Genomic DNA, 24,925 nt, shown 5'->3' on the forward strand with positions numbered 1-24,925 from the left:
CGTAAAATGTACTCCCTTATATGGAGGCACGATCCCACAGTCAGTGCTATAGGCATTCTTCCTATGCTTTAAGACCATAAAACATGAACTCTTACCGAGCTAAACTTCTCCCCTCAGCCCACAAACGCAGCACAACAGCTTTCACAGCAGACTGGGTGTTGCCATCTTAAAAATGCTCCCCCCTTTATCTGTCGTTTGGTAGTAGTATGAATGTTTGTTTAAAAAGTTTAAGAGGGGATCACAAGTTCAACAAAATAACCAAGAGGGAGCGTCAGAGTAGATGAAATGTAGACGTTTAGAGTTTTTGTTTGGGAACAGATACGATGATCCTCTCACAGCGGGCATGAGTGAGATTCAGCAGAGGGATGGCCACCAACACTTCTGTGGAGTCTGTTGTGTTTTGTAGCTGCCCCCTCATTAAAAAAAAAAAAAAAAAAAAAAGGAGAATGTAAGACACGCAGCTTCAAATCATAGATATGATTTAAAGCCTTTGGTGTTTCTCTAAGCACTTGCTGCAATGTGAAAACTTTTATGTGGATGTTTTTGAGCTGATGCCAACTTTGTCACATTCTTACCTCAAAGTTGGCAAGAACATGGGTGACTCTCTCCCCCCCACCCTGTGTGAGCTGAAGGAGCTGTGCTGGCTCGTCTACAGAGTGAATTCACACTACCTTCACTAACTTTTTGACCTCTTGCTTGTGAGGTACGCAGCATCCTACTAGGGAAACTTTTGGTTCATACATGTGCTCAGTGCGTTTGAGAGAGAAAAGAGGCTGCTATGTGGAAGGCCTGAAAAGACTTCTGCTGCACCCCCTTTTGTGCACGCACACATTTGTTTACATGTCTGAAATGCTTGTGTGTGTTGCTCTGGCAACGTTCCCGATCATTAGTCCCCTCTCTTTGTCAGGGCTCCAGCCTTTAACGGGTCTGGCCTCTGTCACAAACACAGCGGGGAGAGAGGAGCTGCATGGAGCTGCACGTCCGTCAATCAGTTAGTCAGAGAAAAATAAGAAAAAGAAAAGTGAGTGATAACAGAAACCCAGCCCGTGGGAGGAAGGACAAAAAAAAAAAAAGGCAAAGAGGGAAATGCAGTTTTGCTGAGAAAACAGGAAGGAGATGAAACGAACGGCAGAGCGAGTGAGGCGTGAGAGAGAGGACAGAAAGAGAAAGCAACTTCTCCCACAATCACCTGGAGCTTTCACAAATATTTGTGGGACGTTTTTTTTTTGTCTCCCCAGTGGCACTTCTCGAATGGTGAAATAACCCTCAGCAGTGTCTCGGCGGAGGATTATAAAACCTGCCACAGCAAGCAGCCAGAGAAAAAGGGGGCTCTTATGTAACACCGTGGAATTTAATACTACAGTTAGAGGGGTGGGGAGGGAATGTACTGTAAAAAAAAAAAAAAAAGAAAGAAGAAGAAGCAGATTGGAGGACGCAGCAGAGACACTGCAGGGGTTTGTGAGGAAGAAGATCAGAACTCTCGACCTGCCTGCTGAAAGTTTTGGGGTTTTTGAGTCGTTGAGAATAAAGGATGATAAATACAAGCTTTCAGAGTCCGATCATGCCGCACATTAAAGAGAGAAAAATTCACTGGGTTATCAATACAATGGATTTTATAGAGAGTTCTTGAGCACCAATGAAAATAGACCTTTTCTTCAGTTTTTGTGCATAAACTTTTTCACCTATATGACCGTGCAAAGGTATTAAGAGAATGTTTAATTAAGGGAATAAATTCACGAAAGAATATTTTGTGTTTGATAAAGACAGGCGGGCATTTCTCCAATGTTCATCCTGGTTTTAGCGGAGGCAAGTGCTCCTTAAATGAACGGGGAAAGCGGGTAGAAACGTGTGAGTCAAACGGCTTTATCAGAATCCACAATGGAAAAGAAGTAGATGGAGCTTCCATCAGAAGTAACTCATCCATTCATACGCCACAGATGAAGCAGTGGGAGGATTTAAGGGGTTAAGTATCTTGCAAGAGGACACAACGGACATGTAGCTGCAGGAGCTGGGGATTGAACCCTTGACCGCCCCTTCCAACTGAGCCACACAGCTCCATTACCAATACTTTGTCAGTACACTGAGGACTAAATGCAAATCCCGTCTCTACTGTTTGTAATATATTAAGTAAAAACCACTTACTTTGGCAACATCTTTAACTGGTTCTCCCTCAGCTCCAAGATCTGTAGTTTTGTCAACCTGCAACAAAGTAAAAAAAAAAGCAAATATCATGATAAGTAAATCAATATGTAAACTACACTAATATGGAATCATCAAGAGCTATTTCACATAAGCACTCCTGAAAACTTTGAGATAATTTCAGAAGGACTGCTCCTGAAATCCTCCTGATCTGGTTGTTCACACATGCACATCACAGCGGGAAACTGTCCCTGTTAAGACTGTTGACGAGCAGCGCCTCTTGAGTGTCAAAGCACTAATTTAGAAGTATTTTGTTTAGTAAGTTTCCACATATAATCGTCTATTTTTATCAAGTCATTCCAATTAAGGAAACCATCATATCACAGCCCAAAGCTGCTAACCAGCTACATGAAACGGTGCGCTATGTTCATTTTATTCACCCAAACAAAAAGACCACTCATGTTGCACTAAAGTAGGGCGACCATTAAGGAAGTAGCAAAAAAAAAGGCCGATGGGTTGTCACATGCTCGGCGTCATGAGGAGGCTCAACACTAATTGTTGTTTAAGCGACAAACAATAACACTGTCAGTGATGCTGCTGGTTTGATGATTTTTTTTTACCTTTTTAGAAAATTAAAAGATGTCCATGTGTCTAATAATCATGTCATCAAAGCTGCTTTTTGAATTAAGTCACTTTGTTTATATCCCCTTTAAAAGCCCGGTTAATAATTGATGATAAAACAAATGATTGTTTTACTTCATGTGGAGCAGTGAGAGCAAGTTTTGAAACCAAGACTGACAAACATTTCTTTACTTATTTAGAGGAGATGCACCAATTGGGAAAATCCGAGCCAATACCGATGTTTGTTTCCTGACTTCTTTTGGTGTCAGACTCCGGCAATGCCAAACTTTTCAAGTCAAGAGTTTGTCCAACAGGTGACTTCATCTGCCCAATTAAAAAACTCTTCCCTGAATCAGTAGTAAGCTGCACTAGATGACATTATTTGCTGATGTGTTGATGTCTGTGAACATGGCCGATATCGGCAAATACTGATTGAATAGATGCATTCCTACTATTAAGGTGCACGCTAAACTCTGTCGGACGGCCCCATTGAGTCCGTTGCTGGAGCGTGAGCAGCCATACTCACAGGGTCCCAACAATCACAGGAGAACTACAAGATTCTGAATAAATAAATAAAGAGGTAAAAGGTGCAGAGAACATGTTGCTTTGTCTTTCTCTTTGTTGTTAATTTTGGGCCTCTGTGTGTTGCCTTGTCTGACTTCCTGTCCAGGTCGATCTCTTCTGTCCAGCTTGACGCGTGCCTGCAGCGGGCTCCGTCGAAAAATAGACTCACAGCGTCTTTGAAATGGAGCAGAGTGAAGTGGCGCTGCTGGCACGCTCCAGAGACGGACTGTGGTGCTCGCTGTGGAAACAGGAGCGTTGACTAGAGTGGCAGCAAACTGTGCTGATGGACCGAGCCGTGCACGGACTTGTGTGGAAATTGGCAGTGAGATGACATAAGGGAGTCTTACATCATCAATATTTTGTCAGCGTGACACCTGGTCCTTCTGAGGATTGCACAGCAAGAGGAAATCTCCTTGGATGATTTTAACAGTTTCAAGCTGTGCCAATAAATCAAAGTTGCTTAAATTATTTTGATGTAATTCAACGCTTTTAAAAAGAACTCTACAGAAAAGCAAAGATTTGATTTGAGTCCTTTATATTTAGACTTTTATTAAGTTGTGTAAAGCAGAAGTCCCCAAATCAGATTAACCCTGCGATGTCAGAGCCTTGTGTTACAAGTGCATGTTTCCCCATGCTGTTTGTCCCTTCTCCCCTCCTGTTGTCTCCAGCTCTGCCCAGGTGAAGCGACTGATCAACTAGCAAGGTGCATGAGGCCTCCATGCTTCAAAGCCCAGTGCTGACACCAGGAGGAGAGGGCCTTTTGGAGTTGGGACTGCAGCATGGTGCCTCTCAGTCACTCATTGTGGGTTGTTAAATTACTTTTGAGTTGCTCTTTGTAATGATTTAGTCTGTTAATATTAAATATTTGTTAAGGTGTTTTATGTCACTTCATCGGGTCAAAGTGTGGGTTGTCGTTAGCTCCCCATTGGGCCGCCTTACTACTAGCTACTACAGGTGGCTTCTCACTAAACATTCAGTGTTGCACACAGTCTGTAAAGTTTGTGAGAATAATACTAATCCCCGACCAGAGGAGGACAAACTGACCTGCCAAAGCTGGCCGGTAAGAACTCGAGGAAGGCATCGTTCAGGTAGAGCTGCGTCAGACTCAGGAGCTGGGTGAAGCCTTCTGGGAGCCTGTGAACACATCAATCAATCCATCAGCCAGACGTTATTTGTACGTCTCTTTCAAACAAGTCAATGCAGCAACAAAGTGCAACACAAAATAACACCCAAAAATATCAGAGTTTCTTACTGAAACAGGAATCAAGACAGCTTGAGAAATATTTAAAAACGGAAACTTCTGCATGTGCACAGTGACGTAAAACAAGACTAAAAGGTTAAATATAAACACAAACATGACTCACATCATTTATAGAAAAGCTCACACGAGCTGCTGCAATACAAGAACTGAGTCATAATGAAGAGAACGAGAGTTGGCAGTACTCACTTAGAAATGGGATTCACGCTTGCTTCTACAACAGCTAGGACTTTGCAATTCTTTATGTTTTCTGGAAACTCCTGGATACCTGAACAGGAAAAGAAAACAGAAGGAAAAGTTTAAGTTTCCGTGCATACAGTACCTGCATGTTGTTTAATCTCGACTCCTGTGCAGTGTTTTTTAACTCTTATTTTAGGGTTTATTTATATGCTGCTTTAATCTGAGTGGAGATGTTCACAGACTACAGCAGGCTGCTGTGAGAGGACGTTGCTATTGTTAAGTTAGCTGCAGACACGGTGAGAGTGAACGGAGTAAAGTCGAACCGACCGTTTGACCGGATCATGAGAGTTCTCGACTCGGTCCAGATGGCTCACAGATCGACTGTGTGCTGTTGCACTAAAAGTAAAAAGGTGTGTGTGGTGGCTGGCGCTCCAGTGTGCACGTTTGTGCAGCAATGTTGGTTCGCTTCTTTTTAATACAATTTGAGCTTGACATTTTGAAATTTTATTCATGCTCCTATTTATTGTGTTTTTATTGTGCTTCATTCTATGTTATTTTACATTGTGTTTTTTACACTTGTACAGCACTTTGGTCAATCAAGGTTGTTTTAAATGTGAAATAGAAATAAAGATTGATTGATTGATTGATTGATTGGTGTGTCTCAGCGTGCCCTGCGATGCTCACAGTCATGACAGCAGAGAGAGGAGCAGAGTGAGGAGCAGGGAAAAATAGCTGCAGCTAAATACAACACACTTAATACTCATAGCATCGCATTACTTTTTGGTATCTACCCGCATTTGGCGCTCTCCCCCGCTCTCTCTCTCGCTTTCTCGTGCATGCAGCAATTTTATGAATATAAAATTACATACTGGATATATACTTGAGCGGCTCGCCCAGGTATCGTCTATGTGTGTGGGAAACACTGGTGTCATAACCAAAGAGAGGAGCGATAAAGAAGCTGTAGCTTGTTGTCTAGCAGGAGAAGCTTTTAGAATATCAAACACAGGTGGATTGTGTGCTCTGCTGCACCTTTCCTTTCCTAACAGCCACACAGGCGAGTGCTCAAGGTGACGTATAAAAGAGAAGAAAAGGAACAAGGAGAACAATCAAACACTGAGCGATCGTCCTTAAAGTGTGTTCTGTGCTTACTGCAAGAAAGACGAGATGTGACGGAGTCTCAAGGTTGATTTCCACCCACTTGGTTCTGTGTCCACAACACTCAGCGCAGAGTGCTTTTGTGAGGAAGGATAAGCTTCTTTTAATGTCAACAGGGCACATGAAGCTCTGGGTCATGAAAACACAACATCAGCCTTCAACGTTGGTTTAATCTGGCCCGTCTCCACGATCATCCAGTTATATTAGAACGACCCTTTGACCTTTCTTTTCCCATGAAATAGTTTTTTTTGCTGAGCATGCACGCTTCTTTACTTTTCTGTTCTGCTTCACTTCAGGGTTACACAGAGATCATCAACTATCTGACACCGTGAACCAAGATGTGGAAAGTAACTAAAATGTGAGTTGAGCTGTAGCTACTTCAGCAGCAACAGGAATAAGAATAATGCTGCACAGTGTTAAGAGTTCAAGAGGCCCTTGCAGCGACTGACATGTCTGTGAATGTTTTGTCACTGTGTAAAGCCTGGCTGACATTTCTCCTGCTCATCGGGTAGTTTTCTGTTTATTTATTTAATTGTTTTGTTTATTTTGGAGCTGCAAATCTGGAAATCTGTAGCATGAGAGTAAATGTAAATAATGTTCTCTAAATAAACATAACGTAGCAGAATGTACACTCATGCATTCTGAACATACAACAATGTTTAGAGATTTTGAAAAAGCAAGTCCTCCAGCAACTTTAACTTGTGTTGGAGTCGTATTTGACCAGGAGGATCTCTACTTTGACTTGAGTCATAAAGGTCTGTACTTTGTCCACCACTGCCTATCTGCAGTTTAACCACTTTTTAAAAAACTTTTAACTGAAAGGTAAAGTCAGACTGTGACGTTCATGGTAAAATACGGACAACATGTTGTATAATATTCAACAGGAAGATGTCTTCAAAACAGCACAAACACCTGGTTTGATTCTTCATCCACCTTGGCGTGACAACAGAGAGCTGTCAGACACCTCGCAGCTGTTTTTTGTTCTAAATGTCAAGACGAGGATGCCGCTGACAGCGGAAAGTTCTCATCAAACAGGCGAACCCGAAAAGGACTTCCAGTACGAAACTCACATTGAACAGTGCAAATGTTTATCTTCAAAGAAGGTAAATGTCACACTTTGACAGTCGCTGTCACTTTTCCCACCCAGTGATGAAACTTTGAGCTGAGCGCCGTGTGCAGATATTCTCACTGTTTGTGCAAAAAAACAGAGATGGGGTATGAGAAGTGCACGCAGCCTCCGAGGTCTGACAAGAGAAGCTAAAGTGAAATGCAGGAGACACTGTTTGCTTAAAGATGTCTATAATAAAAGTAGGTAACATGGTCAGAAAATAAAGGAGAGCTTTTTTTTTGTCTCTGCACTCCAGCTGACCGGCTGTGCTGCGCTCTGAGAACGCAGCCTGTGGGTGTTGACGGATGAGGGAGCACAGAGCCGCAACGTAGTGGAGCTGACATCAATGCGCTCGTATCTGGTGGAAGTTCTGGGTTACTCCAAGCCATCAGATTTAGTCAAATATAGCGATTAAGTGTGCACAATAAATTGCAATTTTATCATCGCAAATGGAAAGTTGCAGATCCCAGAATTTGTCCGAGTAAATACCAAATATTCTATGAAAAGAAAAAAACAACTTTCTCACTCAGCATATGTAAATTTAATCTGATGGATGGAGACACAAAGATGATGGAAGACAAAATGGCAGATCTCATTTCGCTTGATCTTAAAAGACAGAAAACGCGAGACAATTGGGACAGTGCCCGTCATCACGACTCTGCACTTTATCTGTAAACTGATTTTCACATTGTAATCGTTGTTTCCTCTTAACTTATTGTTTGTAAACTGTTTCTTAATAATGTCACATTTACTATGACATGTTCTGCTGCCCTCTTGGCCAGCTCACCCCTGTGAAAGAGATCTTGTTCTAAATTAAATAAAAATAATCTCAAAACTCAAGGTATCAAATTTGAGTGGTGGAGTCACTGTGTGCGTTTCTTCTACAGTCTCAAGAGCTCAATCTGTGTTTCCTATGAAGACAGTGTTTGGTGTATAACAGGACTGGGCTTGTCTACTTCCTTAATCCATCACGTCAGGAGTTTCAGTCGAGCACTCTTGTGGCGTAACGTGCGGTAAATGAGACACGCTGTGACATTTTACCTCAGAACATCTTTGAAGCAATAAAAACATGGAACCAGTTACACAAGTCTCGCTTGACAAGCTCAGGGTTTTTGATTATCGTCTTTAGTAGTCATGACAACAGCAGGACAACTAGGACACATCTGAACTTCACAGGTCACTAAGCCTGAGTGTCTGTGGTCAGGTTTTTTTTAAGGTTTCAGCAACATGATCTGACGTAACATGTGTTACATGACACATTAACCCCGCCAGTCAACCATACATCTAACCTGAATCTGATAGCACAGTCAATTTAAGCAGCCATTTTTCTTACTATTTTTGCTGACGTCAAGCTCCCTGAGGTTGATGAGGTTTGCGATCGCTGCTGGCAACACCGTTAGGTCGTTATCTGGCATGCTCAGCCGGTGGAGTAGCTGGCAGTTAAACAGTTGCTGGTGGAGAGAGAGAGAACAAGTCATGACAGTTTTATCAAAAAGTGTATTGTTTACCAAGAAAATACTGCATTACATTAATGTTTAAATGGCCTCATTGTTTGTTTGTTGCATCATTCAAAAGGCTCTTCTTCCAAAATAAATATGAATGATGAACACAATGCAAGCTTTTCATGAGAGATGTACAAGTTATGCATGCAAAAAGTCATTATTCAAGGCCTCAGGAGTAACGCTTTCATGTGGTTTAAAGATTTTCTGTGGTGCATTAACACAAAGTTTCCATGCATCAGCGTGTGTGACTTACTTTAGGCAGCTCCTCGATCTGGTTGGCATCGAGGTAGAGTTCCTGCAGGGTCTTCTCGAAGCTAAAGATCTCCTTAGGAACAGTCTCCAGGCTGCAGTGGGAGTAGTCCAGCGATGTCACTGCCTCCTCCTCACCCCGCAAGCAGCGGCACGGCACCAGACGAACAAAAAAGCTCCGCTTGGACATCCTCAGGCACTGGGAGAGGAAAACACAGAGATAAGCACAGGGAGTGGGATCAGGAAGAGCTGAGGAGGTGGGCAATGTTTTTATGGCCTCTTTCCTTTTACCTTTTTAAACCTCCTACGTAACACATGTAATCGTTTTAGTGCAGTTTAAAAATAATCCCACTTTAAACACGCACACACACACACACAGATCTTGATATCTTATCTTTGCATCTGATCCATAACCATGTGACTGCAGCCTTAATTGACAGAAATTACTTGTGTTATTTGCTTTTCCTTGCACAGGACTGATAATTGTCAGCAGTCTGAGTCAAAGAACACATGGACCCAATGACTCACAAACTGAACAAACAACTACAAAAATGAAGTAAATGCAACATATTCCTGATTCTGTTCAACAAACTGACCACTCAGACATTTAAGGAAAGAGGTTAAGGATGTAGAGAGGGTGCGACTTTGTTCAGACTGGAGGCTACATCAAATGTATTCCCCATCAGATATATGCATCCAGACTTCACCAAGCGATCTGTGTGGGTTGTTGTGGTTATGAGGTCCAGACGTCTGTGACTACGTATTCTCATGGCATGGCTCTCCCACGCAGATCATGAGAACCCAACACCCATCATCATCCCGCCCTCCAAACAATCACACTGTCAAGTTGCGGTGCAGACCCCCTCTGTTGTAACAGACAAACTCACGCGCAGCGGCCAGTAGCAGCATTTTCTGCTCCGCTGCTCTGATAAACTTCTGTTTCCTGGTTTTCAAATTGAATCAGGAATCCAGATCTCTCAAATGGAGACTCGTCTGCAGGGGTTTGATTTGAATCACACCGTGTGAACTGCCTTCAAATGTGGCTTGAACCCAATTTGCAGAATTACATCTTGTGTTTATTTTTGTGAAGACTTCCCAAAATGAATCTGAATATGCCAAGAAAAAGATTTTGCCTTACAGCCTGACAAGGAGAAACAGATATTTGACCTTTGTCACAATGAGCACACAAATACTTCCCCTTCATACTCAGGTCCTTCTTTAAAAAGACGTTTTCATACTTGTTTGTTTGCATATTTTGTCTATCACAGAGATGGTAGTAGGGATTTGTGATACAAAGACTCAGCCTCATACCTACATGCTAGATTAGTGGCAGCAGTTGTGGCTCATTGCTCTACAACACTATCCAGTTTGTTTCCAGGGAGTATTAGGGCACTGCTTTCAGTGTTTTTCTAGTCTACTTCTTACAAATTTAAGCTTCCTTGGAAAGCTGTAGGTGGCCGCCGCCACCAGTCACTGTCTGTGTTCACCAGACTTGAGATGGGTGATAAACTGTCAAAATGGACTAAACTATTTGACTCATTCGCGTGTTGATAAATACTGGAGTTTCCCTTTAGCATGACATTGAGTGCGTTTACATGGACTCGAGTATCCTGGTTTTGATCAGTTTGTTTTTAGGATCCAATTTTGTGTTTGTGAATTTAAACATTATATCCTGATTCTTAGAAACCGGATTTTGCTACCTGGAGAACTCAAGAGAGAAAGTGGGATTCTTTGGCATGTATACGCCATAGCTCGGTTTCCAACTACCTGCTGACTACCTGTGCAGACGCCAAGTGACGTATCAGCAAAACAAACATGGCGGCGTCCATGAGAGTGTCTTACTTCTGGAGCTTTCTTCTCCCATTCCTGGAAATGAGGTTGATAACTGCAATGATGCTTGTATTTAATACTGCTAAGCCCCGCAATAAGCTGCATTGGTCTGATTTTTCTTGTTGTTAAAAAATAAACATTGCAGGCGCCTGGGCAAACAAGATGCATAAGCCAGAGATCCAATACAGAGTCTGGTGTAAAAGAGAGCCCGGTTTGAGTCGTTCACAGAGTAAAAAGCTTTGCTGCAGCATCCGCTCGTGTGCAACCACTCTTCAGGGCAGAGCCACTTCTGCAGAAGGACCTTTCAAAATAGCCGTGGGTTTGCTTCATGCACACTCACTTCTATTGTTTCCTCTAAAGTACGGTGTTGCCTGTATGCTCTCACATTAGCAGGTAGATAACAGCCGATCCTCGACAGAGCAGTGAGCTAGTACTCTGCACAATTGATACAAAAAATGAAAAAAGGGATATGAATTGTGTTCCCTTTCTTTTAGAAGTTTCACTAAAGCAGAGCGTCCCAGAGAAGCTTGAGATAAAATGGTAATTTTTCAAGTTTCCCTTTACTGTTTTTCCTTGTGGGAAAAAGCTGTTTTCCATAGGTAGGGAAAGAATGAACAGATGTTCAATATCTTGGGTTTGCTGTATCCTCAGTTGGGTTGAAGCTGGGAATAAAAAATGCAAAAAGAAGTAGGCCATGAATCATTTTTGAAATCCTTGTGCCTGACGATCCAAACTCTATCTACAGACAAATAACGTGACAAAAATGAAGACAATCTTTTCAGCTGTCAATCTATCAGAAAGCTTAACAGAAGGAAGGTGTACAAGTGTCTTATGTACCAGAGTTAAGTATACTTTGGTTGAATTTAAGTCAAGGCGGTCGTATTCACTACATACAGTATGTAATATGGAATGTGTGCTGGTCAAAAGAGGCTTTGTTCCTCGGAGAATGTGACTTTTCCTCCCCCTCGTCTTAATCTGAACGCTGTTACAGTTCATAATCTCAGAGTCCTTCACTTCTCTGTGTATCCTGACCGAATAACTGGGCTGTAAAATTGTGATAGCCTTGACCTGCACTCTCAGTACAGACTGTGTGTGGGGGTGTGTGAGCACATGTTTGTGTAAGATCTTGCTACGAGGAAAGATTTCCTGTGAAATTTGGTCAACTGAGTACAACCCACGGTCTTCTTTTTGTGTGGATGGCCTTATTATTTCATGTGCAAAGCAAAGATGCTCTTTCAGGAGAGTGCAAAGTAGGTGGGACTATTTTTGTAGATGCTCAAAATATGACTTAATAGCCTCCAATGGCGTCAGTCAGGATACCTCTATTTCTTACTCCGAGAGCACACACAGGGAGCTTCAGCAAGACTATCAAAATTCACACTATCTGCACACAACAATGTAATCACCAACCGCCTTCGGCTGTCTTCTTCATCAGGGGGATGATAAAATCAAGACAGCTTAAAAAACACTTAGAGCTGAGAACATCCTTTATCAGTGTGGTGAAGAGGTTTGCGACGTGTTTCAATACCAAAAAAATCTGAAAAAGATGCATTCACTAACTTTTGGATTTTAGAGATAAAGACAGGTTTCATGACAGAACTTTAGTGCAAAGTGGAGCGGTCAGCCATCCCTGTATCTGCAGCTCATTAGAAAATGCTTCATGTTTGCACACACCCACTCTCACATGAGGTAAGCACAACCCACAGGGCTGTCAGCCTCCCACACACTCATTGCTCGAGCAGCAGGCAGCTCATGTATAAATACTCTGAGTAATCTGGTCTATCACCAGAGGGGATGACAGAGGGCTTGGCTCCGATCACCCCGAGTAACAAGAGCCGAGCGTATGAATGACGCATGCGATCCGGAGTAGGAGGAGAGGCAGTGGGATGTGTGTTGGAGAAAGTGGGTGGTGGTGGGTTATTGAGAGTTATGCAAGAAAAAAGCAATCAGGCGGGGCACGAGCAGATACAACGATGAGAGTGATGTTGTAGGGAGTGAACATGTTAAAGCTGGTGGAAGAATTTAATCTCACAGTTTAAAGAGTAATAATGTTTAATGGGCAGAAAATGAGAATGTAGGACAGCAGATCTGAGAGTTCAACACCCGATGGCTCTGTGAGGTCGTACTCTGGGATAGGATGGCTTTAACATAAATCTTAACATCAACATGCTAACTGACTATAAACACATGCTAATTTTAATCAGTTAAGCATGTTAAAATGCTAATGAATAGCATTAAATACCATGAGTACAGCTGAGGCTGCTGGGAATGTCGCAGGTATTTGGTGATATATGAGAATTTGTAGGATTGGATAGCGGGTTTCTTTCAACCAAAGCAAAGAATGACTTGATCCAGTTCCTGACTGTGTATTAAAAATACCACTCAAAATAAGGGTGCCAGAGAGAGTGGACCCCCCACTGTGCCTGGAAGTGGGGGGGGGGGGGTCCAAGTATTAAATGTTGGGCACAGGCACGTGCTAACAGGCCTATCCAAACACTGGCATTAGAACAACACAGAAGAACATAGCAGCCTAATAATAATTGTATTATTTTAGAGTCTCTGTGTGCCTTTTTATAAAAAACAAAAAAATGGGTAAAATATGCAACTTGAAATCATTTAAAGTTTGTATTTTTGAAAGGCATTTTTGGAAAGCATCTTGGGACCCCCCTCTCAGTGTCTGACCCCCACTTTGGGAACCACTGATTTAAAATTCCAAAATTATTTTTGGTGCAATATTTGCTAAAATAAGAAAAAGAAAAGGGTGACCAGATGTTTTAAGAAGTGACGTATTTGTAAAAACAAACAAAATAGTCCCCTCAGTTGGAGTGAGAGTCAAAACATTCTCAAACACGATTGCCTGCAGTAGGCGACACCGAGAGAGGAAGTGAAAGTGAAACAGACCAATATCTGTTTAAATAAAGAACATGTGGACTCAACAGAGATCCTGACAGTTTATCAAAGACACAGCGGACTGTGGACATTTACCTGTGCCCGTGTGGCTTGAAAACTTGACTTATGACATTTATACCTGATTCCAAAGCCAGGGAAGAACAAAAAGCAGAGCCTGAGTGCACACTTAAACCTGGTTTGCTCAGTGATGGATATGAAACTGAATCACCTTTGTAGTCAGGGTATAGAGTTATAGAGTTAGCTGCTATGCCAAATGGAGACTCCACTCCTTCAAGAACACTTTTTAAAGAAGAGGTAAAGTTAAGTTTAGCAACTCCCACCGGGTTGGCAGTGTGTGATGCCCAGTAAACAAAATCAACAGATACATGTATAAACCATGCATAATTCCTCTTACATTTGCATAATGTCTAAGACAGTATAATGTAAGAGTTTATACACTGCTCTGCTGCACAACGTTGAGCTTTTTGTGCACTCGAGTGGTGCACTACACCGGTGGGGTTTATCCATCTTCTACCTGTTTTATGAGAAGATTGGATACCATTGATGACTCTTCTTTTTGCAAGGAAAGCGTCGTTTTTACTTTCTTTAACAGAAACCAAAAAAGATGCCCTTGAAAGAAAAATGAAAGAAGGGAAAGAGGCAGGACAGCCATGGCACTGCTAGGCTGGCTGTCTGAAGCCCCCGAGAGTAATCTGGAAGGCAGCACACTAATGAGAACCGGACTGCCTTCAACAAAGATAAGCTTATCCACTGACCTACATGTTACTGGAATGATCATCCGTCCATCAGGAGCCCTTGACTTCTGAACGGAGAAAGTTCAGAACCATTCAGTGGTGATTTCCAGACATGTTAAGCTCTTGGCTTAGATTTTCTTTCTTAGCCGACTTATTCAAAGCAAAACATTCACTTAAATGTTAGGAAGAGCTTGGACTGACGGCTGTGAAATTGTTAGAAGCATTGAATAACGCTGGCTGGATCTATTCAGAAATGTCAAAATGCGTGGGCATGTGTGAATGGTGGACATGTGACTCTGCAGCCTGGCAGTGATCCCTGTGGCTTCCTCTGTGCAACAGAGAATTAAACAGAGCAGACCCAGTCACAGATTCCCACTTTATTCTCCCAGTGAGAGCCAGGAAACCACTTCCATGTCACAACCCCTCTCCCTGTAACCTAAGTGCCTCCTGGGTCAGTGCTGTTGCTATAGAAACTGCGCTCAAGAATATGATTGGCTCTCCGACCTCTGAATTCATACACAAAAAGAAAACAGCTGAGCTTGTACTGCTAATAATGCCTCGTATAAATGGATAAATTACAGAAGAGTTGTGCAGATAGCTCTAAAAGGTGATTTAAAAAAGGGTCAAAGACAGCAAACTATTATTTAAAGAAACTCTGAGAGAGGCGGACAGAGATTGAGATGTCTGGGTGTGTTTCCAAAGGTCTCCGAGTTCTTTCACAGCGGCCAACTAACACTCACTGGCCTACTTCTGGTTTAGAAAGTGTTGGGAACAAATTAGAAGGTTGTAACGTGTCTAAGCTTCAAAAAGACCCAAATTCCGACAATTTACTCAACCTAATTGGGTTGTTTCAAACTCCATAACCACACAGAGGAGCCTTGTGAAAACTTCAAATAATAGACAAGAGGTGAAACAGGGCCTAAAGGGGAACTCCAGCATTTTAAAATCTGGGACTTTTTTTTTGCATATTTTGGGGTCTAAATGACTAATACCGGTAGTTGCTAAAGTTTTGGTATTGGTCCAGCAGATTTATTTAGCCGCACTGGATCCTTTTGGGAAATGCACCAAATCAAAGTACATCAACTTAGTGGAGGGGTGGTTTTTCACTCAAAGTGGTCAACAACATTACAGAAAGGTTCGCAACAGAGACAGACCTTCTTCTAAATAAAAGTACTTTATTTTTAAACCAGAATGGGCGTTATATTGCTCTCTCCATAGTAGGCAGACTCTATCAACACAAACGGCAAATTGTCATTGCAAAACGTGGGAGTTGCTCGTATTCCGCTGCCTGAAATTATGTTTTAAAAAGCGTAGCTCAGATGGAACACAACACAAACAAACCATCCTGCCGAGGATGTGTTAGCTAGCTCGTTGTGTTTTTCACTTATTTATCGGGACATTTGCAATAGCTCTATTGTGTGGTATGTCGTATTCTGGTTGCCATTGGTTTGTGTTTCTGTTTACATGAGGATAGTCTGGATTGTGCTTTGTTTATATTGGTTAAGTTATTAGTACTAATGGGGAGACAGCCTAACTTGTGCAGCGCTGTAGTCCAAGAGATTTAAAAGGATGGCCTTCCAGCGACCACCATCATCCACCGCCTGCTCTGACCTCCACCTCAGCAGCAAGAAAGTGTGGACAACATGAACGCGAGGAATACAAAGGAGAAATCCTTCCATATTATCCCATATGCATTGATTCCCTGCAGGGGAAAAAATGATAGATTTTATTGTATCACATCACTTTGTCAAATTCTGGTGGATGTGCAGAGAAAAATATAGCTAACAGTTCTCTTTACTTAGTAAAGTATTAGTATTATTGCTGTAATGTTGTCAGACAGATTTAATAACAATCTGACCCCGTTAGTGGTAAAAAAAAAATAAAAAAAAATAAAAAAAAAAAACAACAATCAGGCAAATTTGCCCTACGAGATTAGCGTGTTGTTTTTCTGCTGGCTGAAGCAATATATTGGACCAATTCCAAATACACATTTAGACCCCAAAGCATGTAAGAATATGGCTGAAGAAAATCCCATTTGCATCGTCTAAAAGCAGTATATGCTAATGTTGGTGTTGTGTCTGAGTGAGTTAGTGTGTGCATGTATGTTTCTGTGTGTAAACAGTTAAGCGGAAACGAAAGTGCAGCATCCGACAGTAGCAAAGCAGCTTGCGTTATTTATAGCAAAATAGTACTCGTCTGGTTGATACAGCAGAATGTGATTAGTAGGGGCTAGCTCTGGCTTTATGAAAGGAGCTTTTGATCCAGATTGCAGGGGACTGGGACAGGGATTTCTGGGCCAAGGCTGAAATTTTACTTTAGAGGTTAAGGGAACAAAAACAATGCAGGAAGAGAGAAAAAACAGACACAAAAGCCCGCGGAGCCTGTGGGATATACTTGAACTGCTTCTGTCTGTGAAGGAAGCGGAAAGAAAAAAAAAAGAAAAATCACTTCCTCAATGCAGGGCGGAACACCAGCGGGCTATAGGGTTGTTCTCTTACCCTTCCTATACAGTAGGTCTGGCTCTTCTCACATGGGATCATGGCCTTTCCCAAAGAAGTCCACTGTAATTTCTACTGACAAGAAAGCTTGTTTGTTGGGATTCACAAAATAATTATCCAGTCCAAAAACGTTACTTAATGAAGTATATTTTCATTGGAAGAAAAAACCCCTCAAACTTTAAAAAGGGGCTGCTTTTGTCTGTACATCTGTTATACATATTTGTGGTGTTACCGACCAAGCCTCTCTCTCCAAAGAAAGGTGGCATCCTGGGTAATGTATGCATGTAATGGAACTTATTTCAAGTTTCCATTAATTGCTAAAGTTGCTTTCACACTTGCATGTAAACTCCTGAAAAACTTTTTTGGGGGTGAGCTGCATACTGTATGTGAATGCAAACAGCTGAATTTTTCACTCTCCTGCAGCATCCTAGTATTTTTTCTGCAGAAAAGCCATAGTGAGCTGATGTGAGAACGCAGCAGGATATAATCAGGAGACTTCACCTCGAGCGAGTGCGAGAGGTTGGTGACGTTTATTCCCCGTGATTGGTACAGGACTATATTTTGAGTCTGTCAAACTACACGTAGCATTGATTCAAAGGCATTGTTTTAAATATTCTCATTATAGCATTGTATAGTTGCATCCTCTGCCACTTCCGCAGTTTTTTTTCCATCATTTCTTGCCTCAGGAGACCACAGTGTTGACAATTTTTGCCTTTTATATCCAAGTACATTGGGACTCTGTCTAGTTTGACATATCCACAGTATCAACAAAAGAAAAGAGAAAAACATGCTGGTGTTCAATCATGTGCTCAGAGATGCCCTCCCATTTGCTAGTGGTAACTTCCTTCAATATTTCCTGCTGCGTCACATCCCCTCACCTAAACTTCCCACATGTAGCTTACCCCCCCCCAAAATAGATTTTGCTTATATTATTATTTGTCAAGCCCTGCTGGCTGTATTATTTTATTTGTATTATCCATCAAAAGCTGCTGCCAAGGAGCCAGTTATACAATCAAATGTATTCTTCACATGTTTCAAGTATGGTTGTCCAAAAAAAATATGTTTGAGTATGTAGGTGGAGAATCAGGTGGGTGGGAACATTTCTACCCTGACGAGTTGTGTACAAGAAAGTCCCTAGTGATGTGTTTCCTCTGGGCACCTCATTAACAGCATCACATTCAACTCCAGCTGGCACAACAGGAGAGCTGCTGCTTCTCAATAATGCAGTGAGATATTGAGTTAAGAGGACAGCAGTTCAGCAACTGACTAAGACAAACAGAGCAATGTCTCCATGCTGCAGTGCATACTTTCAAACCAAGGTCACAAACCAAAGAACAGCTTTTGACGCATATCCACGCCTTCTGATTTAACAACCTCTGGCATTTTCCCCACAGCGGGGCTTGGTAACAAAAAAACATAGTAAGCAAGCCGTGAGTGCAAAACCCAAGTAACAGGAACAGACGGCTGGAATTACAGCTGAAATAAGTCGAAAGACAACCCTGTTCTCAGTATCCGCAGTGGCAAGGGGGGGGGGGGGGGGGGGGGGAATGCAGCTTAGTGGAACCTGAAGTTCCAGTTTTTGCTCTCCCTCTGGTTTTGGTTCTCACCAGCGTTCATAGGTCTCAGTGGTCTTGCATGTCAATAGAAAACAAAACCATGATTGTTTTCTTTGAATTTGGGAAGAAATGAGGGTAGGTAATCTGATCTGTGACAAAGACAAAGTGCCTTTTACAGCATCCTCCAAATGTTCTACTCCGAGCAGGCTGGCTCTGATAGACTGAACTCAACACGAGCACAAGACTCAGAGCTATTTAAACATTTACATATAACCTACACACATTCCTTTATGTCAGAATATGATTCAGTAAAGGCTTTGTTATGCGTCTCTGTTAAAGCAGGAGAAAACAGTGTCATTGTTGCAGCAGAAGGCCACCGAGCCTCATCTACTTAGCAGGCTGTACTTCTCCTTTATATCGTTGTAACAGTTTGCAGTTGTTTTCATGTTAAGTATCAGAGAGCTCATTAAAACAACAAGCAGGTCATAAAGTACAGAACACACTGCTCCTGAAATACTTGGATGAACACCAAGAGTTCACGTATCTTAAGTATTCACAGAGGAAAATACATCAGCTCACTGTCAATCCACTCTGTTTCTCAACTTCCTATACAATACCCAGAATTCACCTGTTGTCCCTTCCATGTAAACATGATGTAAACCTGACACCGTCATCGTCTGACAACAACACAGCCAGCGAGACTCGAGCTTCTGACTCATGGTAGACAGTCATGACTCAGAGAGACATTTACACAGAATATAATCAGAGTCTTAATCTGTACAGGGATCTTTTATTCTCTTCATTGAACACAGCTGGTTATGAGAAATGTTAAACACACTTATTAAAGCAGTTTGATGTTGAAAATCTGTTTCTCTAGCCTTGTTCTTTGGTAGAGACAGGCTGTCGAGAGGGGCTGCGAGCTGAGCTGCCCTCGGCTTCTTTTTAGTTCAGAATTCCTTCAGTGTTAATCATTCACAAGGAGCTGAATTATCTGCCGTTTTTCTTCCTCTTCAAATCAAACAGACTCAGTAGTTAAACTGAATGAAGCAGTTACACATCACACATGATTTTCTCTCAACATTTTATGGTAGGTATTGGGGGGGTCAGGAGCTAAGCTGTACCTTAATAAGCTCACTAGATGAATAAAATTACAATGTAGGGAGATGCTTAATGGCTTTAGCATCTTGAAAGGGTCCGCTGTCCTTTAAAGATAGTCAGTAGCATTCTCATAAAAACTAAAATATAGACTTAAATTGAAGTAATGCTCCTCATTCATTACTTCTGGGCCTCCATGCATGTGTGGTGGTGACTGTTTCTGCAGAGTCTCTTTTCCCCCATGTTTTGGTTGACCTGGTGCACCAACGACAGCATACAGGTGAGTTCGGGAGAGGATAAAATTCAACGACTGGATGCTAATCAGACCGAGGAATATGGAGGACGTGGACATAGCGTCAAAGAAGAGAAAATATGATCATAGTGAGGCTAAACGCCAAGTGTCTTTTCCAAAACGAGGCTGATCCTTGAGTTGGCTTTCTCCAGCTTTCGGGGATCAGCTAGGGATGAATAGCGACCGGTGTTGGTCAGTGGTTAGCTTATGCTAGCTTGCCAAATCAGCAGCTTTTCCATCACAATACATGTGCAATTCTCAGGTAGCTTGCAGTGCTGGTACAAGAAGTAAACATACATGCTAAGTCCTGCAGCGGGCGTGCGCATCTGGTTGCATTGAGCCCAGGAGGAGGGGCACAATTTGAATGTTGCATTTACAAGCTGGAATGAACATTTCTACTGACTCCACCTTTTAAGAGATTTTGTATTACTACAAAGTCTTTGTTTACCTTTAACGCTTTGCTGAAATAAGCTCAAGAAGTAACATGATACAGTTTATTCTCCATTTTACTCTCTGTACACTCCTCACAGTGAGAGGATCTCAAATATTCTGAATCTAGAGCGCCTTTACTTCCATTCCCTTTGAGATGAGGATCATAATTACTCTAATGAATAATTCCCATAATGAATAATTCCCATGTTATTTCTTTAGACACGGATGGGCCGGGGGCAAATGAACGCTCATCTTATTTTCACTTCATTTGTTCAGGCCTTCACAGCTCTGGAGGTTACGGAGATGTCACTGATCCCCCAGAGAACAACAAAGACTGGGAATTAAACCTTCCACTTCCAAAAGGTTAGGTCCTTTGTATCATGCAGCGAGGTGATTAATGAACATGTTTATCTTCTGACCTTTCATGCCTGTCCTACAATCCTCTTAGTACTGAAATGTAATTGTGTGAGAATTATGTAGAGCAACTCTTTAAAGGCACTTTAAGTACTGTTAATTGATTAACAAACATCATATCCAACAAAAAGCTTAAAGGACCAATCAGTACGATCTGTAGTGACTGAAATGATAAAGGTATCTTACTATCTGATCATTAAGGAAACATGTTGAAGTGCTGGCTTCTCTGACAACAATGCAGCAGCCAGTATGTTCTCCTTCTAACTTCAGATTCTGGTCCTGAATGCTCTGGATTTGTTTGGACCAGAGAAGGTAGGCGGTTTTAAGGCACCCCCACACAGCCGTTTTGGACGCCCTCGGTTTGCCAGATATGAGAGCAGTTATCAGGTCAAACCAACAGGTGTTGCAGCGATGGAAGCGGGCAAGAGAAGTGGTTCAGATAGAAGTGATTGTACCCGACCTAAAAAGCCTCTGCATGTTTCTAATAAGCTCCACGAGCAGAAACGTGCTCAAACTAGGATCAATATTGGAGATGCTTTTTGAAAAATGGAGAGAGGTTAGAACACAGAAAGGTTTACAGACCCATGCAGAGCTGGATAAACACTGAAGCTTCAGTGTCCACCACATGGTGACCTGTGTGAGCATCGACTCTAGAGAGGAGGGGGCGGGGGGAGACAGCTCTCTATGATGTTTTGAATTTAGACTGCAGTACCCATTTTAAACACTAGGTGTCAAAGTTACATACTGCTCCTTTAAGGTTGAAACGTATAGTTCATCATTATTTGTTCATCACTTTGCTTTCCTCTCTTTTGTGTTTAAAAATAACAACTAGACTGAACAAACTTTAACTTGCATTATTGTCAGTTTTGAAAATAAATAAGAGAAAATTAGAATAACGCATTCAGGACTTTTTTATGCATATTTCGAGTTGTACTAAACTCCTGCTGAACCCTGACCTCAAAACCGAGTTTCAAACTTAACCATGACTTCTCTGTACTGTTACCCCCCAACCCTAACCACACAAAGGTTTTCTTTATATAATGCAGGACAAGCGTCATTGTAGTAAGCTGACATAACTACCATAACTCACTGTCTACATTTGAATGTTAACAGCTACAATGCATCATCAAATCTGCACATATTTATGAATAAGTCAAACAATGTATTCAGTGTATCTCTACACTGCATAGACAACCGACCTGAACAAGTGCATACAATAAACATAGTGCACCCTCCTCCAGAGCATTTTAAGAACTACCTGGTTGAGTCTCTGAAAGCCACTTCCTGGCTACAGTTCTGCTGAGAAGAGCAGCGGGGTATCCTGTGAGATGAGCTCACCGCAGCTGACGACTGACGTCAATCGTCAATTTCTGTATCAATGCAAAGAATGTCAAAGCTGTGGCGCCCTAATGTAGGCCTCTGTCTCGTGTTCTGATGTCATGATTTTAGGTATCTTGTGGGCTGTACTGCATGTATTGCTGTCCTGTTTTCATGCATGGCTTATGTTTCTTTTATGTCCGCTACTTCAACGTCTATTTTTATGTCAGGACAGGTCAGGAGAATATCCGGAGTAATCGTCCTGAAATTATCTAGATATATATTTTGTTGAAGACAAATTAAATCAGTGCATTTGATCTCATGCTGTTTAAAATACAAGCCTGGATACACAGGGAGCATTCTCTTCCTCATTAAGGTCTAACCAGGGCATGGACAGAGTCCGGCCTGCTGGTTATAAATAGTATCCTGCTCCATAATCCCTTCTGCCAGTAAGTTCTTAATTAAATATGAGATCCTGTTAAATATAAGCCCCTGAGATGTGTTTCTGCAGAGAGGAGACCCAGGCAGCGACATTAGCTCTTATTAACACTGTTGCAGTCACAATAAGGATTATAAAGCAGAGTCAAGATAGTAGTTTAAGGTTCTTTCTAACAATAGATTCTCACTTTAAGCTTACACATAAAAATTACTCTACCACTGATGAAATGCAGCACCCTGTAGTTAATTTTCAACCATATCATACTTCTAAATCAATCAAAACATTTAGATTCTGGTTCATCTAGCCACACTTATTATTTGTTTTATTGCAGGCATGAACCCCAGCAGCAACAATAACCCACAGCATTAATGGTACGGCAGCTGCAAAGGCGTCTTTACAGCCTGCTATCAAACAATACAATGCTTTCCTATAATGATTAATTGTTTAATAAACGAGTATGAACAACAGGCAGCTGCTTCAATCGAGTGTGCACAATGGCAGCAGCAAAGAAACACAAAAAATTGTCCTTGTGGTGACGTTTTGCACGTCCACTGTTGCCTTTGAAATGTTTCAATTCAGTTTGTTCAGTGTGTTAGAAACACAAGACGCCATGTCACAGCAGCACAAGCCGGGCTCTCGAGTAGACGGCATTCCCCCAACCTTCAGCGAGGTGATCTGGCACCACTACCACCTGACGTCCCTGGCGCCCAGTCACCACCGTCGGACTGTGTCGTCCCCTCAACCACCGCCGTCCTCATTCATGCACGGCCTGCTCTATCCTCTACATCGGCAGCAAGGCTGCCTCTCATCCCATCTGCCCCTATACCATTTTTAAACTCTTTAATTGGATTGTTTTAATACCATTTTTCCCATGGTGCACCATGCAACAGTCACAAATATTGACACTATGGTTATTTGTGCTTGTATGACACGTGAGATGAGAGGGTAATCCCCTCTACCACACACAAAGTTTCCCCTTATTTGAATATAAGAGTTGTTTTTTGTTGCATACGACGAGGCAGATTAGTGTTTACAGTGAATTCACTATGCTGATATGAATTTACAGAGAGTTCAAGCGCAACAGACCGAAGACACTCGTCTCGTTTCCAACTCACAGAGCTCGAGAGGACCTGGAGGGCTAACTGCTCATGATATATGCTGCGCACACAGATGGCCAGGGTGGGGAAAAATCTGGGGAATGTACAGTAAACGAGCGACTCGGGCATGAAGGGCACAGCAATGTAAAATGTAATCAACATAAATGAAGGTAAGTATCTTGTTAAGCTTTGAGTTGTACTTATCAACATGAACAAGCCACCTTAAATGTATTCAAAAATAAATGTGATAATAATAATAATAATTTATACTTTATTGATCCCGCGAGGGGAAATTCGTTTTTACACTCTGTCTAGTTAACATGCTACACAAACATAGGCTGAAATACACACACGCACAAACAGGATCCTATGGACATGCACTAATGGAGAGGTCTCAGAGTGGGGGGGCTGCTCCTGGGCTGGTGGTGGGGGGGGGGGGTTCGGTACCTTGCTCAAGGGCACCTCGGCAGTGCTCAGGAAGTGGCCTGGCACCTCTCCAGCTACCAAACCAATTTCCGGACTTGGTCCGTGCCGGGACTTGAACTGGCGACCCTCCGATTCCCAACCCAAGTCCCTACAGACTGAGCTACTGCCGCCCATAAATAGTGAAATAGTGATAATGTATTGGTCACTAGCATATTCTTAAAAACCTCTCTAAGTGACAGAGGTGTTTAAAGGGTGACACTGCACTGGTAAAGCAGGATACAGGGTTACATATCAGCAACAATAACTTGTCTGTTCGTCCATGTGAGTGAGTGAGAAAGACAGAGGGAGTGAGATGCTCTCTGCCAAGTCTCAATAACCAGGTCAGACACATTTAGGTCAGAGCCATGTATCCATGCAGACAACTGCCTCATTCTCCCAGTTTGCCTGCTGGAGAGAATGGAAATGGATAAAAAAAAAACTCCCCAACAATGCCTTTTTAAAGTCTTAAAGTCTGCTCATCAAAGGTCGTTTTACAGCAGTTAACAATGAGAAAGATAGAGGCATGAACTCTCCCTCCCTCTGGATTTGGTAAAAACAAACAATGCCCAAACAGGCCAAATCTTGGCCTTTAATCTAGGTAGATAAACACTGCCCCATTAATATGAATGATGATGTTGATCCCTAACTGTGGGTTGACAATCAGTAATAGCAGGTTTTAAGTCACTCAGCTATTAGCTGGATTACTGTCAGAGCAACACAAGATACTGTGCGTCATCATCCGGAAAAATTCAAAGGATCTAATCATGCTCATAGCACCGTCAGCAGGAGCCATGTCATGGGATAATCAATTAGATGTTCTGGTTAGATATTAGCTCACATGTTTAAGGATGGTGGATTCCATCTGTAAATATGGTTTATCAAAAGATACATCTGCTATATCGATTTATTCTTTTTAAAAACTACTTCTTTCTTAGTAACTCAAACCAGAGTTTTCAAAATCTGACAATAGTATGAAAGCTAGGAAACAAGTTTGATGCAACAATAAGGGCACACTCACACTACTAGGCAATCTGTACCAGTGTTTTGGTACACTTCCTTGGCCCTGGCAC

General features: G+C 42.0%; 1 protein-coding gene across 3 annotated transcripts in view; it reads right to left on the reverse strand.

Annotated features, from left to right (window-relative positions):
* Window positions 1–24,925, reverse strand: part of erbin (erbb2 interacting protein) — a 69,894-nt gene that overhangs the window by 30,055 nt on the left and 14,914 nt on the right. For all 3 annotated transcript variants that reach the window (XM_061060966.1, XM_061060965.1, XM_061060967.1), the window contains exons 3-7: window positions 8,781–8,975; window positions 8,359–8,476; window positions 4,772–4,850; window positions 4,369–4,458; window positions 2,143–2,199 (exon numbers count right to left, since the gene is read on the reverse strand). In XM_061060966.1, coding sequence (XP_060916949.1) covers window positions 2,143–2,199; window positions 4,369–4,458; window positions 4,772–4,850; window positions 8,359–8,476; window positions 8,781–8,966 — 530 coding nt within the window. In that variant the 5' untranslated portion in view covers window positions 8,967–8,975. The remainder of the gene's footprint in view (window positions 1–2,142; window positions 2,200–4,368; window positions 4,459–4,771; window positions 4,851–8,358; window positions 8,477–8,780; window positions 8,976–24,925) is intronic.

Source organism: Labrus mixtus, chromosome 17, assembly GCF_963584025.1.
Source record: "Labrus mixtus chromosome 17, fLabMix1.1, whole genome shotgun sequence".
NCBI lineage: Eukaryota > Metazoa > Chordata > Actinopteri > Labriformes > Labridae > Labrus > Labrus mixtus.